Raw genomic sequence first — 16,922 nt, forward strand, 5'->3', positions numbered from 1 at the left:
TTTCTCAATGTTGCAAAACCTCTGACTTAGGAGGAAGCCTGATCCAGCTTGACTTATCGCCTTCACTCAGTTTCACCGTCCCCGTGCTGGCTTGCTCAAACTCTCTTCCTTCCTCAGCATCCCCTCTGTCCTTCCGTCTTTTACCACCTGAATTCGACCTTCTGTGTGAGCATGAGCGGGGTGTAGAAAGGCTCTGAGTGCTCAATGCCTTACTCGTGAAGCAGGACCCTGGTCAGCTTCGTTCATTTGGTGCCAGGGGAGGGGACGGCACCTGAGGACTCCCCGGAAAGGATGACCCAGGCCCCGCCGTGCAGAGGACTTGGTGACCCGTGCCACCTCCTGCAGCTATGCGCCAGCATCCCCCAGCAGACAGGGCTGAGGTTGAGGGCCGCACTGATCAAAGTTCTGATTGGTTGTGGGGCCTTGGCTTTCTTACGTGACCCCACTTTGGGTTTTGCACCTTAGGTCTTGGTAAGGGGACCCACCCTTAGATCCAGGGAGCCCCTGGCAAGGCCCAGAGGCTGCAGGAGAAGGGCGCCCACACCTCGGGCAGCAGGGCAGTGGCGACGGCCCATCAGGCGACTGTCGGGGACTGCCACCTCAAGGCCAGAGCTCCGCTGGGCTGGGCTCAGGTGACCTGGGAGCAGCCTGCACCGTTCCTCCCTCCTTGCCCTGCAGACCCCACTGGCTCAGCCCTGGGCACAGGGACTGCATGGCAGGCACCTCCCTTTGCCAGCTGCCTCCTACCTGAGGGCCTGCATGTGCCCATACTGAGTGCCCTCCATACACCTTGACCTCCAGTCACACAGAGGAAACTGAAGCAGAGTGGCCCTTGGGGGCCTTGCTCTCTCAGACAGGGCCCTGGGCTCTGAAGGCCAGTCCTGCTGCTGGAGGGTGGGTGCCTTGCCCTACACTGCTTTCCTGCACAGGGAGGAGGGCTGGCCAGCAGGGCCGGGGCTCAAACTTCAGGCTCCGGGCTCTGCCTCACCTCCCGGAGCCTGGCCCTCGTCCATCTGCCCTCCGAGCTCCAAGGGCCACCATGGATCTGGCCTCAGCTGTGGGGTGTAGGGGGCTGGGTGGGGCCTGACTCCGCCTGCAGCCCCCAGCTCCCAGCCTCCCCAGGGCTGGGCTGTCCCTGGTGGCCGTGGCAGTGCTGAGTGCATGAGGAGCAACATTTGGGGGAGAGAGAGGTGGCTCCCCACCCCATCCAGCTTCCTGTGGTCAAGGTCAGGGCACTGTGGTCTGTGGGCGGGTCTTGCTGTGACCAAGGCCTCCTCCCCTTTCTCAGGGGGGTGGTGCGCAAGTATAATTGGATACCCAGTCCATGTCCTGCTGCTGCTCTGGGCCTCAGTTTCCCCATTCATGCATCTGTTGAGTTTACATGCTGGTTGTCAAGAGTGTTTGGGGCTGGGGGTGGGGGAGTCCAGTCTGCACACCCCACCAGACCACCTGCATGGCTGGGCGGCCTGGGGACAGGCTGCTGCCTGCTCTTTGCCTGGAGCTGCTGCGGCCTGGGGGAAGGGTGCTACCTGAGGCCGTCTAGACCTTGTGACCTGGGGCAGCACCAGCGTGCAGGTCCCAGGGACAAGTGCAGGGGCCTCCAGGTCTGCTGAGGTGGCCCAGATGGGGAGCTGGAACCAGCCACAGGAGCCTCAGCCTGAGCCCCACTTCCTGCCCAGTGACGGGGAGATATGGGGGCTTTCAGAGACAGGGTGGGCCCACAGTGAAAAGGACCCACCTCCTCTGCCCTGCTGCTGTGACCCAGGAAGCCAGACCAGAGTGCCAGCTCTGCTTCTGACCCCTGAATAGGAAGGATCAGGGGTTCCTTCCATTGACATGTCTGGATCCTGATAACAATCTTGCTGGGAGTCAGTGAACAGGGTCACCTCCAAAAAGACAGGAACTTGGGACTGGTCGGGTTCTAAGCCACGGGATCCCCCATGGAGCCCCTGGCTGTACTCCTCCAACCCCAGCATCCCTAGACATAGATGTCAGGGTTTTGGGGATCAAGGGCGAGGGCAGGAACCCCTGGCCTGTGCAACCAGAACCCTGCAGGCCACAGCATGGGACCATGCACTGTCCTCAAACGAATAGGCCCTGGATTGGGGTTCTGCTGGCCTGTCTTCCCACTCAGCCTGGGGGCCCCGAGTGGACCCTGTTAGCCCACCACCATTAGGGCAGTGTGTGTAGGGTGGGTCAGGGGCCCAGCAGCCTCAAAGCCTGTCCTGTGAGAGGAGTTGGCATTTGCTTGGGGGAGGCGTGTTGATCTCTGCTTCTGATAACACCACCCCTGGTGAGAGAACCAGGGCTTCCTGCCACCACCTCCTGGCAATGGAGCTTTTCAGCTCCCTCTGTACCTACCTCGTGCCGGAAGGAAAAGTCATAGCCAGCTACAAAGTTCCCACCCTGGGAAAGTCAGACCTGGGGAACCCCCTGCCTGGGATGTGCAGGTGCCCTCCCCAGGAGCTGACCCTTCAGCGGCTTTGGGGCCAGGCTGGGTCGGGGCAGTCCCTGCCTTGGCTGCAAGGTCACTGGGCTTCCAGGACAGAAGAGGGAGAGGAGGGAGGGGAGGCAGCGAGGGGCCCAAGCAGAAGGGGGAGCCAAGGTGCCAGGCAGAGGGGGGAGCCGCCTGCGCCAGCTTCCGCCCCAAGTGGGCGGTGGTTAGGAGACGCTGCCTCTGCCTCCCAGCACACCAAGCTTCGAGTCCTGCCCCAGTGATTTTGCCTCGGGGAGCATCAGAACCGTGAGTCACCACTGATCAGCTTCCACTGCTGTAGACATCCGGGTTTTTAAGAACAGGGTGGGTGTGTGTGGATCTTAAAAAACAAAACAGCAGCAAGGGCTCGGGCAAGTCCACCAGCCCCTCCCACTGCACCTGCAGGGCCCCGAGCAGAGGTCCAGCAAGGCCCCACTCCACAGGTGCTCAAGGGTCATTTATTTTCCTAGTTTTGCTGCCCACTCTGAGACCCGGGCCAGTCTCTGTTCTGAGCTCAGGCTCAAGTCATTGAGGACTCAGGAGCAGAGGCCCCGCCCTCAGCAGTGTGTGGCACGTTTGTTTGTGTGTGTGATGTGCATGTGTTTATGTCTGTGTAATGTGCATGTGCGTACATGTGTGTTCTGTACATGTGCATGCATGCATTGTGTGCTGTGTGCTGTGTGCTATGTACATACATGCACATGTGTATTCTGTGTATGCATGTGTGTGCTGTGTGTGCGTGCATGTGTGGTATGTACGTGCATATGTGTGGTGTACATGTGTGTACATGCATGTGTGCTGTGTGCATGTGTACATTTGTGCGCATGTGCTTGTGTAATGTGTGTAGTGTGTGTACATGCATGTGTGTAGTGTGTGTACAAGCATGTGTGTGGTGTGTGTGTGTGGCATGTGCATAAGCATGTGTGTCTGTGTTGCTGCAAGGGACCACTGTCTGCCATCATTGGTGGCCCAGCCACCTGAGCGGGTGCAGCCTGTGCCACCCTCTTGGTCCTCCTCTGTTCCTGGACTCAGGGTGACTGACTGTGAGGCCATGCCCCATTCTCACAACTCAGCTCTATGACCCAGGCTGGCCAGGAGGGGTTCTGTGGGTGGTCAGCCCCTAGAATATGACCCAGGACCCTTTCACCAAGCCCCCTTTCCTCCACAGGACATGCTAGGCCAACACCCCCTGCTGCTCGCCCTGGCAGGGCTGCTGTCCGTTGGGTCCGGTGAGTTCTGCAGCGGGCAGTGTGGGGCCACTACTCCATGGGTGACGTTTGGGTGGGGAGGTACAGGGCCCACCCCCGTGTCCCCCTGGATGGAAGCTCCCTGGTGGCTTAGGAAGGACTGCGCCACTGGGAGCAGCTCCCAGCCATAGGCCTTGGTCTCCCCACCGTCGGGAGGCCTAGTGCCCTGCTCTGTACCTCCAGCAGGGCTGTAAGGACACCACCTGCTGGAGGCCCCTTCCTGAGAGGCTGCAACACAGCCGGCTCCTTCTCCCCATGAGCCTCCCCCAACCCGCCTCCTCCCTCACCCCCATGGTGGGCTTGGCCTGAGCGGGCTCCCCTCACTGAGCTGTCTTGTCCCCCAGTCCTAGCCCAGGAGTGCCCCAAGTACAAGGTCAGCACCTGCCGGGACTGCATCGAGTCGGGGCCCGGGTGCGCTTGGTGCCACAAGCTGGTAAGAGCCACTTGGGCCACTCGGCCACCCTTCCGCCCTCCCGCTCTCCCATCTCCTGGGCCAGGTCCCTTCCCTGCCTCTGAAGCCAGCAGCACCCAAGGGAGCAGCAACTTCATTTCCTCCTGGAGGCAGGAGCAGCCCAGAGGCCACCGGATTATCTGAGAAGGACATGGGCTGCCCCTAGGCCAGCCTTGCCCTGAGTGCAGCCTGTGCCAGGGAGGCAGGAGCAGCCCAGAGGCTTCATCACCACCCAGGTTGTGCCTCAACTGTTTTGGGAGCCCTGGTCAGAGACCCCAGAAGAGACCCTTCCCAAAGGAGGGCAGCTGTGTGCCCGGCGGTGCTCCAGCCACACCCGGCACGTGGAAGCAGCCTAGCCTCCGGAATATGGAGAAAATGCGAGAAGTTCCCTGTCTGGGACTGAGCCCCCTTCTTGTCTTCAGTTATTTTATATTTTACTCTTGACTCCCTCTGGAAAGAAAGGCAAAGGCCCAGACAGCCAGGGATCAGCAGCAACTTTTGGTTCCTAAGCCAGTGGCCTCCTGGCACAGCCCACCCTCCTGTAAAGGGCTCTTCCCATGGGGCACCCAGATCCTCACCACACACCCTCCTTCCCCTGTAGAGGGCTCCTCCTGTGGGGCACCCAGGTCCTCACCACACACTCCCCTTCTCCTGTAGAGGGCTCCTCTCATGGGGCACCCAGGTCCCAAACACACGCCCTCCTCCTCCTGTAGAGGGCTCCTCCTCAAAGGCCCCCCAGATCTTGACCACACCCTCTCCCTGGGGTCCCCAAGTTCTGAGCATGCAGGTCTGCGTGGAAACACACTCTGAAATCCTCACCCTTTGTGATTTCTTCTCAACCATTTGAGAGCAGGTGCAGATGTGAGGCCCTTTGTCCCTTCGTACTTCAAGGATCTTTCTTAGGACCACGAAATTTACTTACAAAGCCACGTGAATGTATTTGATGAACATATATATATTCATACTTGATAAATACATTTATCAAAATCAGGAAATTTAATGCCAGTATCTTTCTATGATCAAATCTTCACACCTTATGCAAATTTGGCCAAATGTTCCAATGTCTTCTATTGCATTTTTTTTTTCCTGGCCGACATTATAATCAAAGATCACATGTCCCACTCACACGTCAGGTATCTTCAGTCTCCTCGAGTCTGGAACATTCCTCAACTTTCTTTGTCTTCCACATCCTTGGCATTTCAGAGAACTCAGGACAGCAGTTCTGTGGGTGCCCCTCGGTGGGTCTTGCCTGGTGTGTCCTCTGATTGCATCACGTGCACTGGGCAGGAGCACTGCACAGCAACTGCGTCCCTCTCAGGGCCCCTGCGGGTGGCACAGGCCGCCACCCACGCCAGCACTGGAGATGCCACCTGGGACCCCTCGGCTGGGGTGGTGTGTGCCAGGCCTCTCCCTATAATGTCTCTTCTTCCTCCTGGCGGGTAATAACTAATCTGTGGGGAGATGCTCCAAGACTTGTAAACACTCCGTTTCCCAGCAAACTAACATTCAGCATCCATTGGCGACCCTTGCCTGAATCAGTTATTACAGCAGTGGTTGCAAAATGGTGAAGTTCTGGTTCCTTAACTCCTTCTGATGAAGGAAGAGTCTCTCTCCCTTCCTCTCTCTCTCTCTCTCCAGTGTGGATCCATACATTTTTATTTTGTTCAGTAACTTATAATCTATGGCTGTCATTTTTTTCATTGGAATGCTCCAATTATTCTAAATTTGGCCATTGTGAGCCCCCTCTGATCTGGTTCTGTGTCCTGTCGATATGTCCCCATCATTTCTTATTTTTATTTTTTGAGCACTTTCTTACTTTCTGGAATAACAGGATGCTCCAGGCCCATCCTGTACCCCCCTTGCCCCAGCCCCAGAATCAGACATTTTCCTGAGGCTGCTGGTTCCATCTGGCGAGAAGCCTGGCTGTGGACATCCTCAGGATGGTTCCTCCTTTCTCAACCCTGCGGTGCTCGGACGGTGGTTTCAGAGTTACCAGCCCACGCCACTGTGCCCAGCAAACCCACAAGGGAGGAGTCGTGTGCTTTGTATCCTCTTGTCTTTTGGTTGAGGAGTATGGCCAAGGCCCTGGGTTTGCCCGTTCTCGCTGAAGCTGGTTTCTCTCTTCCCTTTCCCGACATTATTCATTTGAAATAAATACAGTTAGATTCATTTGTTTCTGTATGGCTTACATTTTAGGTTTTCTTTCTCTATTCTTGCTGGTTTATTTCTTGAGTAGTTAAAACATTACTATGTTCCCAAAAGTCAAAAAGTATAACAATGGGCACTCAGGCAGTCACCCCTCCCTGCCCCTACTCTCCACCGCCAGCCTGCTGTGACTACCAGCCTCGCTGCTGTTTGGGGGTTATTCTTCCTGGGTGTCCATTTGTGAAAGTGAGCGGACGTACGCACGCACTTTTCAACACTCTATATTTTTGGCATGCCCTCCCTTGGATGCTGCAGGCTCTGGCCCAGTGTCAGAACCCCCCATGGCAGAACATGGCTCATTCTCTTTTCTCCCTGCTGTGTCAGAATCCAGGGGATCTCTGAGGGGACAAAGTGCTTGAGAGTGAAGTGCCCTGGGTCCAGGACCCCCACACTCCCCTCTGGCTTTCGTTTCCCTCTGAAGTGAGAGGGGCTTGGCTGTGAGCTCCAGCCTATGTTCTGGGGTTCCTGGGGTTCCTGGGGTGCCTCAGGACTGCCACGCTGCCTGAGAGGGAACAGCACATTCCCCGGGGACAGAGCAGCTCCCTCCGACACGGGTTCTGCTGATGAAGGGCTTGAAGTCCCCAGCCAGCTGCTGGATGATGCCAGGCTGCTCCCAGCTCCAGGGCGTCTGAGGAGCAGCATTTGGGTTGGAGGCAATGGATGGTTCCTGTGTCCTTTCTGCTGCTGGAGGCAGGGGTGGCGCCCTGTGCCCCACAGCTCTGGGTGTGGTCTGGGAGCCTTCAGGAAGAGGCTGTCAGGGAGACCAGGGGAGATGGCTGGCTGTCCATCTCCACCCCCAATCCCCAAAGGGGATTGTCCTAAATTCCCGGTGCAGATGAGGAGGGGACAGGGCTGGGTCCTCAGCCCCTGCAGAATGGCCTCCAGTATTTTCTGTGCCCTCCTCCTGACCCCTGGCTCCCCTTCACCCAGAACTTCACTGGGCCAGGGGAGCCCGACTCCACTCGCTGCGACACCCGGGAGCAGCTGTTAATTAGGGGCTGTGCAGCCGATGACATCATGGACCCCAGGAGCCTCGCCGAAACCCAGGAGAACCAGGAGGGGGGCCGGAAGCAGTTGTCTCCACAAAAAGTGACGCTTTACCTGAGACCAGGTAGGCTTGGCCTGGGCTGGGTGTGGGGGAGCCAGGCACCCTGTGGGGTGGTTGTTCTGGGGCTCTGGCGAGGAGCCTGGCCTGCTCTAAGGTGCCAGGGCTGAGCAGACAGATGTGTCCAGGATGGACAGCAGAGGGGCCTGGGTGAGGCCCAAGGACTGCTGGGCACCACACAACCAGAGTCTGAGCTCCACCACGGCCTTCCTCTCTCTTCCCCTGGGCCGACATCCCCTGACCCCCATCCTCTGTGGCTGGGTGTCTGGGCTGTCTTTTAGCCCCAGGTTCTGCGTCCTTTTTAAAAAGGGAGAATAAACCATTGGGTTTTTTTGTTTTGTTTTAATTTTTATTGAATTGAAATTGATTATACATATTTTGGGGGTTCAACATTGAGATATTTTGATCAAATCAATATTACTAGTGTATATGTTGTTACAAATCGTAATTATTCTTTATGCCCCTTGTCCAGTCTCTCCCCATCCCCCTCACCCTTCTCATCCCCCCTCTAATTACCCTCGATTTCTTCTCTCCTTCTGAAAGAATAATGGTTACTCTGTTGATTTGTTGCCTAGATGATCTGTCCAATGCTGAGGGGTGTGGTCAGGTCACCCAATATTATTATCATAGAGCAGATGCCTCTTCTGTCACTCTGGAATGGGCTTTATGGAGAGAGATGTCCTCTTCTTTTCTTTATCTCTACTGGTGACTCTCTCTGTGTCAATGCACTCCAGTGGCTGGCAGACCATCTATGTGGTGGTTGTGGCGTCTAGCCACTTTCACGGCAGCAATGGTTATTGTGGTGGCTGTAGTGGGCCACCCACATGGAGGTGATGTTTTTGGCATGCTCTCTGGCACTGGCAGTGTGCCTGGTTGTCGGGAGTGTCTGGTCCCTGGATCCAAGCCTCAGGTCCCCGGGCAGGCCCCGAGGTGCTGGAGCAGTGTGTCTGGTTGTCGGGGGGGGGGTGGTCCCTGGATCCAAGCCTCAGGTCCCCGGGCAGGCCCCAAGGTGCTGGAGCAGTGTGTCTGGTTGTCGGGGGGGGGGGGGGTCCCTGGATCCATGCCTCCATGCTGGCATGGTGCCTGGTTGTGGGATGGGGATCCAGTCTCCTCCATATTCCGGGTCCCCGGGCAGGCCCTGAGGCGCTAGTGGTGTGCCTGATCTGGAACTAGTTTTTTGTCCTTTGCTTACTTCCTTTGGGAACCAGTACTTGAGCTGTGTGGTTGAACTAAATTGCTGCTTTGCTGCCATTTCCCTAGGGAAGGTTTTTTGTGCAGCTCAGGGTTTAATGGTTGACCTTAATGGTTGACCTCGGCTCTCCAGAGACTCAGTGCACCTGGATTGTGTAGAAACCCTGATCTGGGCCTGAGTTTTTCATCAGACTGTACCCCATGAAATTCTGCATTCCCGACCAGTCTCCTCCAAGTGGCTCTGCGCAAATTGAGGGGCAGATTGGCTGTCCCCTCTGTGTCCCAGTGTTCTCCTGGTGGGCCTATCTCCCCACCGCCCGTACTCCAAAATCTTCCCCTGGGTCCAGACCTACACCGGTCCCTTGCGTTGATTCACCGGTCTCTGAATGGCTCCACTTTCTCAGCTGTTCTGGCTTCTTCCTCCTGTGTGGGTCCACGGGAAGCCTGTTAGTGGTCTTGCTGTCCTGGAGGCCACCAAAATCCTCTTCTCCCCTGCTGCCTCTGAGTAACTCCATCTGAAGGGCACAGCTGCAGCTTCTGCTGGCTCCTGGTCCATGAGCTCAGCAGCTCCAGCATTAAAGCAGCCACAGCCCAAAATGCTCAGAGCAGATTTTTCTTTCTCTCATCATTGTTTCTCCCACCTTCATGAGCTCCATAGGTCTCTCCTCCTCTTCCCCTGAGCTCCAGTGGCCCCAGCTTGGCTGATGTTACATTTTTATAGTTGTAAATTGGTTGATTTGTGGGAGAGAGTGACACTGGGGACCGTCTATTCTGCCATCTTGACTGGAACCTTGAGAACACACCATTTGGAAAACGCTGTTCTATCTCCCTCTCAGAAGGCCATGATACTCTTGGCAGAGTAAATGTTCTAACAAGTCCTGCTGTCAGGAAGCCTGAGTAACTGTTTAAACCAGCGTTGCCCAAACTGACTTGACCACAGAGCCCTGTTCCAGAACAAAGCCTGTTAGTGCCTGAGATGCCCTCCAGGGGGGCAGGTGCACTGGCGCAGTGGACAGGAGCAGGAGTCCAGGTGTGGGTGGCTCCACTTTGGCCAGTGGCCGCTGCCATGAGGTCCCCAGGCCACTGCAAGGCCACGAGGGAAGCAGCAGCCATGCCTGCACACAGCCGCGTGGGAGAAGGCCAAGGGCAGCTCCACAGGGAGGGGCGGCTATAGAGGAATGAGCTGGCGTCTCAGGAGCACTGCCCCTCGGGGAAGCCCAGGTCAGAGGGCCCACTGAGTTAGATGTGGGGCAAAGTGGGCTTGGTGATGACAGTCAGGGGAGAGCCAGCAGCGGCCAGAGGGAGGAGAGGTGGGTGGGAGAACAAGCGGGGTGGTGGTTGCAGGAGGGGGCCTAGGGCAAGCTGTGCGCACAGACATGGAGCCTGGACACAAAGCCCTGCCCTGGTGGTGGGCCCAGTTCGCCCCTTGCTGCCCCAGGGACTGGCAAAGCCCCTCTGTCCTGGGACCTCCACCTCTGACCTCACACTCGAGGCCCTGGCCCAGCTGACCCCTGAAGAGCAGCTCTGACATATTGTCGCCATGCCTCATTTCACAGTGAGGAAACCGAGGCTGTCAAAAGTGTCACCCGTGGCCCAAGCTTGTGCAGCTTGGTGGTGGTGGAGGTGTCAGGCAGGATTGTCCTGGGAGGACAAGGGTGGAGCAGCTGGCCTGAAACAGGCTGTCCTTGTGCGGGAGGGTCAAGCTGCTGACTGGGTTTTGACAAAGCATCTCTGTGGTACAGGGAGGACACAGATGAGTGCAGGTGAGCTCAGGCGAGCACAGGTGAGTTCAGGTGAGTGCAGATGAGCACAATGAGCACCAAGGAGAGGCACCACAGCACCCCAGGGCCACAGGCTCCTGGAGCAGAGCCATAGGATCAAGAAGGGGAATGTCCCCACATGGGGGTCCTGGCACTGCCCACCCAGCCCCTGGCCCTTCACCGAGTGAGCCTCACATTCTGGAAGGGAAGAGATGGGGCCCCCTCAGTCAGCCACCAACAGCCTGTGTTTGTGAGGGAGGGGAGGCGGGTGGAGCACAGCCATGCCAGTTCTGGATGCATCCTCTCAGCTGCTTTCTGCATAGTCAACACAGATGACACAGGGCCACAAAGCCGAAAACATTCACTGGCTGGCCCTTTACAGAAGATGTCTGCGATCCTTGGTCCAGAGGCTAAATGAGGGCCACACAGCACAGCGGGGCAGGGTCGGGAGTGCTGGGTGTGAGACCTGAGAGTGCAAGACGTGTGTGTGCGTGCATGTGGTGTGTGTGCAGTGAGTGCACATGCACATGCATATGCAGGTATGTGTAGTGTGTTGTGTGCTGTGTGTGCGTGAGGTGTGTGTGCTATTTGTATATTTGTGTGTATGATGTGTGTGCTGTGTGAGTGCATGTGCTATGTGTGATTGTGTGTGTGTTCATGTGTGCTGTGTGCTATGTATGACTGTGTGTATGCATGTGTGTGTGTGATGTGCACGTGCATGTGGTGTATGTGTGCTGTGTGACTGTGTGTGCATTTGGTGTGTATGGTGTGTGTATGTGTATATATGAATTCTGTGAATGCACATGTGTGCATATTCAGGTATGTGTGTAAGCTATGTGTGACTATGTATGAGTGTATGCATGTGGTATGTGTATGTATGTGTGGTATGTGCACTGTGTGTGAGTGTGTGTGTATGTGCATGAAGGGGGTGTGACTGTGTGTGCGTGTGGTGTGTGTATGTGTGCGATGTGTGTGCAAGTGGTGTATGCATATGTGATGTCTGTGTGTATGTGGCATGTGTATGCTATGTGTGACTGTGTGCATGAGGTGTGTGAGTGCATGTATGTGTGTGCATTTGGTTTGTACAGTGTATGTATACTTGTACACTGTGAGTGCAAATGCACGTGCATATGCAGGTATGTGTATGTTCTGTGTGTGATTGCATAGTATGTATTTGTGTGTGTTGTGTGCACCATAAGTGAGTGCATATGTGTGTGCATGTGGTGTGTATATGTGTATGTGTGGTGTATGTATTTTTGTGTGGTGTGTACCATGTGTGAGTGCATATGTGCACGCATGTGGTGTGTTTGTGCACGAGTGCATATGTATGTGTGCATGATCGCACATGTACACATTCTCCCAGGGCACAGCAGCTGGGCAGGACTGGCTGGGGTGAGGTCTGACTCGACCCCCCCCCCATGGTAGGCAGCCCAGCAGGGGCTGGAGGCTGGATGGGTGGTGCACAGAGGGGACCAGTCCAGGGCCTCCCTTGCTCATGTGCTCTCACGCCGTGTGTTTACTGTGCACCAGGCACTGTTCTGGGAGCTGGGGTCACAGGCCTCTCACAGTGACGAGCAAACACGCAACTGCGTAGCATCAGATTGTGAGTAAGATGATGGACAGACGCGAGGGATGTGGCCCAGGGAGGCCTTTCTGGATGTGACAGATTCACATGGTGCAGGGTCTACATGGCAGCTAATGGGGAAGGGGGACCGCAGGCTCAGGTGCCCAGCTAGATTTGAGTTTCAGATAAACGATGAGCAGTTTTTAGTATAGCATGTCCCAAATATTTCATGGTGGCTCCGCTTGGGCTGCTGTCACAGAGTACAGCAGACAGGGGTCTGCAATGACGCATGTTGACTGCTCGGTGCTAGAGTCTGGAAGTCGGTTATCAGGTGCTTCACTGCCGGGTTCTGGTGAGGACCTTCCTCAGCTGCCTTCCGCTGGGTCCTCACGTGGCGGAAAGAAGGCGAGCAGCTCTCTGGGCCCAGGTTCCTTTTATAAGGGCACTAATCCCACCTACGGGCCTCGACCCTCCCGACCTAGTCACCTCCCAAGGCCCGCCTCCCAATCCCATCACGTTGCGGTCAATATGAATTTAGGGACAGGAGCCTCCAGCCCACAACAGATGGGCACCTTCTGTTTTTTGCATCTTCTGCATTTGGGAAGTCATGCTCTTCATCTGAGGTTTGAATCTACCTGGGCATCCTGTGCCTCATCCAGGCCTCCTGGGCCAGGCCTCATGACAGGGACGTCAGGAGGAGATGGGGTCGTGGGCTGCTCACTCTCTTCCGTCCTGCGGCAGGTCAGGCGGCTGCATTCAATGTGACCTTCCGGCGGGCCAAGGGCTACCCCATCGACCTGTACTACCTGATGGACCTCTCCTACTCTATGCTCGACGACCTCCTCAACGTCAAGAAGCTGGGTGGCGACCTGCTCCGCGCCCTCAATGAGATCACCGAGTCGGGCCGCATTGGTGAGGCCACAGCCACTAAAGCCAGCTGGCTCAGTCCTTCCCCAAAGCCCCGTGGACCCTGCTGCCCACACCTGCACCAGGTCCTCACAGGCCAGACACAATGTCCCCAGACAGAGCAGCCCCCAGGGCTCCAGACACAGTGTCCCCAGGGCCAGGGCCATGCTGGTCACTTGTGGACATCGTCCAGCCCTCCAGCTCCTCCTCTCAGTTTTCCTCTTCTTTTCTTTATTATTTGATATATTTAAAAGACAAAAGTCTTACAGTGCTAATTATTAAAAAACAAAGCCCACATAAGCATACAGACTCCACAGCGACTACCACACTGAGTCTGCCAGGCCAGGCAAGGTCTCAGCACCTGACAAGCCCTGATGCATTGAGAAAGTACAAGTCTCAGTTACACACGTGTGCAAGGGACAAAGGGACGTCTCACCCCTTCCAATGCCACTCCCCATTCTCTAAACACTGTATGCACACATGCACGCTTGAACACATGAACACATGCTCACACACTTGCATGTGTGCACACACAGTTGTGCTCACACATGTGCAAGATTACACATGTGTTCACACAACACACACTCATGCTCACACGTGTACATGATTTCACGCATGCACACGTTCACGTGCCTGGTCACACATGTGTGCTTGCACACACAGTCATGCTTGCATGTATAAAAGCACACATGTGCATACATGGACACACTGACATGCATACCTGAACACACACTTGCTCACACATGTACATGGTAGCACACTCACAGGCTCTCACGCATATGAGCACACGCCTGTGCACATGTTCTTACACAACACTCACATGCACACATATGCTAACACACTCCCACTTGCACTATCTTGCTTTCTCTCGCCCTGCTGTGAGATAGGGAAACCAAGGCTCTGCCCTCGTGCTCCCCCAGGCTCTCCTCCCAGCCTCATCCCATGTGCCCCTCAGGCTTCGGGTCCTTCGTGGACAAGACCGTGCTGCCCTTCGTCAACACGCACCCTGAGAAGATGCGGAACCCGTGCCCCAAAAAGGAGAAGGATTGCCAGGCCCCGTTTGCCTTCCGGCATGTGCTGAAGCTGACTGATGACTCCAGACTGTTCCAGACAGAGGTCGGGAAGCAGCTGATTTCTGGAAACCTGGACGCACCCGAGGGTGGGCTGGATGCCATGATGCAAGTCGCTGCCTGCCCGGTGAGGCGCTGTCCTGCTCGGGGCTCTGGGCCCCAACCTGGGAGCCTCGGTCAGGGCTGGGCCATGGGCCCCGGCCCGCCCGGCCCCCTCCGCCAGCCTGGGCTGGGGAGGGTCGTCCCCAGCCCCCAGGAGAGTGAGGGAGGACAGGAGGGAAGATGGCAAGGGGGCCCTGAACATCCCCCACAGATCTCAACATGGACTTGTAACCAGCAAATCCCCTGGAGCCTGAACAGGTGCGAGTGGCCCCCCTCCTGGCCGTCCCTGCTCCTTCCAGGCCGAGTGGCCCCCCACACACCCTCACTGTGTCCCACCCATGTCTGCCGTGGGCTGAATGTGAAGTAGGGCTGTCACAGTGACGCAGCCAGGCTCTGCCATCTCGCAGCAGCCTCCTCCCCAGCCTCCCGCAGGCTGGTGCGCTGTGGCCACCGCTAGACTCACTCTGTGAGGTCACAGCCTATGACACACGTGTTACCAGCACATGCTCCTTCAAGGGAATGTTCCATGATGCACCAAACTCCCCTGCATGGTATCCCTCGGGTCCTGTCTCCTCTGTACCTGCAATGCCTCAGGCTGTGGTAGACATTCCCACAACTGTGTTTCTTCTTCGGGACCATTTCCTCAGGATCTGAAATGATGGGCTGCAGGGGATCCGTCTCCTTGTGGATCCAGACACACAGTCAGTGCCCTCACCTAGCAGATTTATAGGGTGCTGGAAGTTGTCCTCTTAACAGAGGCTTCTCAGGCTCCTCCTGGGGCTGGCATCTGTGCTAGACAGGGGACCCGAGACGAGAAGCTGGCCCTGGAGGGGTCCTGTCTCTCACCGTCCCTGCAGCTGAGAAACCACAGGAGGAAAGGGGCACGGGCACCAGCCTCGAGGCCACCCACTGGCTCTGTGAGGGCCCAGCAGGGGAAACTGAGGCAGGTAACCCAGCCATCGTTTTCTCAGGAGGAAATCGGCTGGCGCAACGTCACGCGGCTGCTGGTGTTTGCCACGGACGATGGCTTCCACTTTGCCGGGGACGGGAAGTTGGGTGCCATCTTGACCCCCAACGATGGCCGCTGCCACCTGGAGGACAACATGTACAAAAGCAGCAATGAATTTGTGAGTGCCCCCCACCCAGGCATCCCATGAGGTGCCACCCTGGCAGGACACGGGGTGGAACCCATGAAGTGGGGAGGCAGCTATGGCCCAGGCCATTCATGGCCCTGCGGCCGGGAGGGGAGGAGAGCAGGAGGGCAGGTTCACCCACGGGCCACCTGGCCAGAGCCTGGGGCACCTCCTTGCAACCTAAACAACACATTCAGGAAGAAACTTCCAGAAGCCCTAAGGGCAGTGTCAGATCTCTGGTGAGGGGTGGTGTAGGCAGCCAGGCTGAGCCTGGCACCTCACCCCTGTTGGACACGACAGAACCCTACAGACAGTCTCCCATCCACACTGCCCCGTCCCCCAGGCCCAAGCAGGTGGCAGGTGGCAGGGGCACTCCTGCTCTGGGTCTGTAACAGGGTCAGATGTAGTAACTGCCCCCCCCCCAACTGCAGCTGGGCCTCCTTAGACACTCACCACGTGCTTGGGGTCCCCACCCACCAGACCCCCAATACCCATCTCCTCTCTGGGGCTCTGTGCTGCCCCCGTGGTCCCCTCTTTTCCCGTGTGGGCCCCTGTTCTGCCACCAGTGCTGGGGCTGGGAGAGGAGCCACAGGAACTGCTGAGGAAAAAGCAGCTGGAGGGACAGAGAGGCGGGAAGGGGCTGACAACTCACCTGGGGTTAGTTAGGATGAGCTTGCTGTGTGCAAGTTTCCCTCCCCCAGTGGAGGCACTTCAGTGGCACTACGGGGAGGGCAGGAATTCTCTGCTCCTCACGTGCAACCACAGGCCTAAGGCCAGCACTTTCTACAGGGTGTGTCCTGGACATTGTGACATGATGCTCTTGCGTCCTGAAATCATACACTCTGAGTGCTGCAAAGGATTTTAGAGATGGTGCAACTCAGGGTCCTCCACCAGCAGCCCAAAGACTCGGGGTGTTGGTGGGTAGAATTCAGGGTCCATGAACTTGGCAGGAAAAGAGTGACCTGTTATGTACATGAGTCTCTGCCCAAAATCAAGGGTTCATGAAAGTAGGTGCCACTGTGGCAGGAGATTCTGCCCCAACAGAAATGCAAGGCATCTCCCCAGCATGGACACCTCAAAATGGCACTCACAGGTATGGACTTTGAAAGTTCAGGAGTGCTCACTTGCCACTGGATTTCATCGTCAATGCGTCAATTAGAAGCACCTCACAGTATGCAGTATTTTCTCCGCTGTATTTTAGCATCAGTTCTTTCCCACATGACCCTCTCATGTCACGCAACCTCAGCAGCACAGGAAGGGCTGAGCCCAACCGTTGCCAGGCCAGCAGGGCCCTGGGCAGTTGCTTTGTGGGCAGGAGCAGCTAATGACCTGGAGGGCTTGTCCCTGGCCTCAGGGGCCGCTGACCAGCGTCTCCTCTCTCCAGGACTACCCATCAGTGGGCCAGCTGGCGCACAAACTGGCCGAAAGCAACATCCAGCCCATCTTCGCAGTGACTGAGAGGATGGTGAAAACCTACGAGGTAAGTGGGGCAAGGGTCTTGATCGACAAAGTGGGACCTACTATCTCAGCGGAAAGGTAACAAAACTCAGCACTGCCACAGGTCCGAGCTCTGCTTCTATTTGTGGGGCGTGCGGGCAGCCGGCCTGGCCCCTGGCCAGCATTTTCCGTGGTCGAGGAGCCTGGGCTTCCTTTTGGGTGACACAACATTTATGTGTAGATATAAGAAGGAATTCCCCATCCTTGAAGTCTGG

General features: G+C 56.6%; 1 protein-coding gene across 1 annotated transcript in view; it reads left to right on the forward strand.

The window, feature by feature from the left end:
- LOC134370392 (integrin beta-2) overlaps positions 1-16,922 on the forward strand; it is a 35,304-nt gene that overhangs the window by 6,256 nt on the left and 12,126 nt on the right. Inside the window, exons 2-8 of the mRNA XM_063087528.1 lie at positions 3,645-3,705; positions 4,068-4,156; positions 7,310-7,490; positions 12,741-12,911; positions 13,861-14,102; positions 15,049-15,204; positions 16,595-16,690. Coding sequence (XP_062943598.1) covers positions 3,648-3,705; positions 4,068-4,156; positions 7,310-7,490; positions 12,741-12,911; positions 13,861-14,102; positions 15,049-15,204; positions 16,595-16,690 — 993 coding nt within the window. The 5' untranslated portion in view covers positions 3,645-3,647. The remainder of the gene's footprint in view (positions 1-3,644; positions 3,706-4,067; positions 4,157-7,309; positions 7,491-12,740; positions 12,912-13,860; positions 14,103-15,048; positions 15,205-16,594; positions 16,691-16,922) is intronic.

The sequence above is a fragment of the Cynocephalus volans genome, chromosome 1 (genome assembly GCF_027409185.1).
Source record: "Cynocephalus volans isolate mCynVol1 chromosome 1, mCynVol1.pri, whole genome shotgun sequence".
Taxonomy (NCBI): domain Eukaryota; kingdom Metazoa; phylum Chordata; class Mammalia; order Dermoptera; family Cynocephalidae; genus Cynocephalus; species Cynocephalus volans.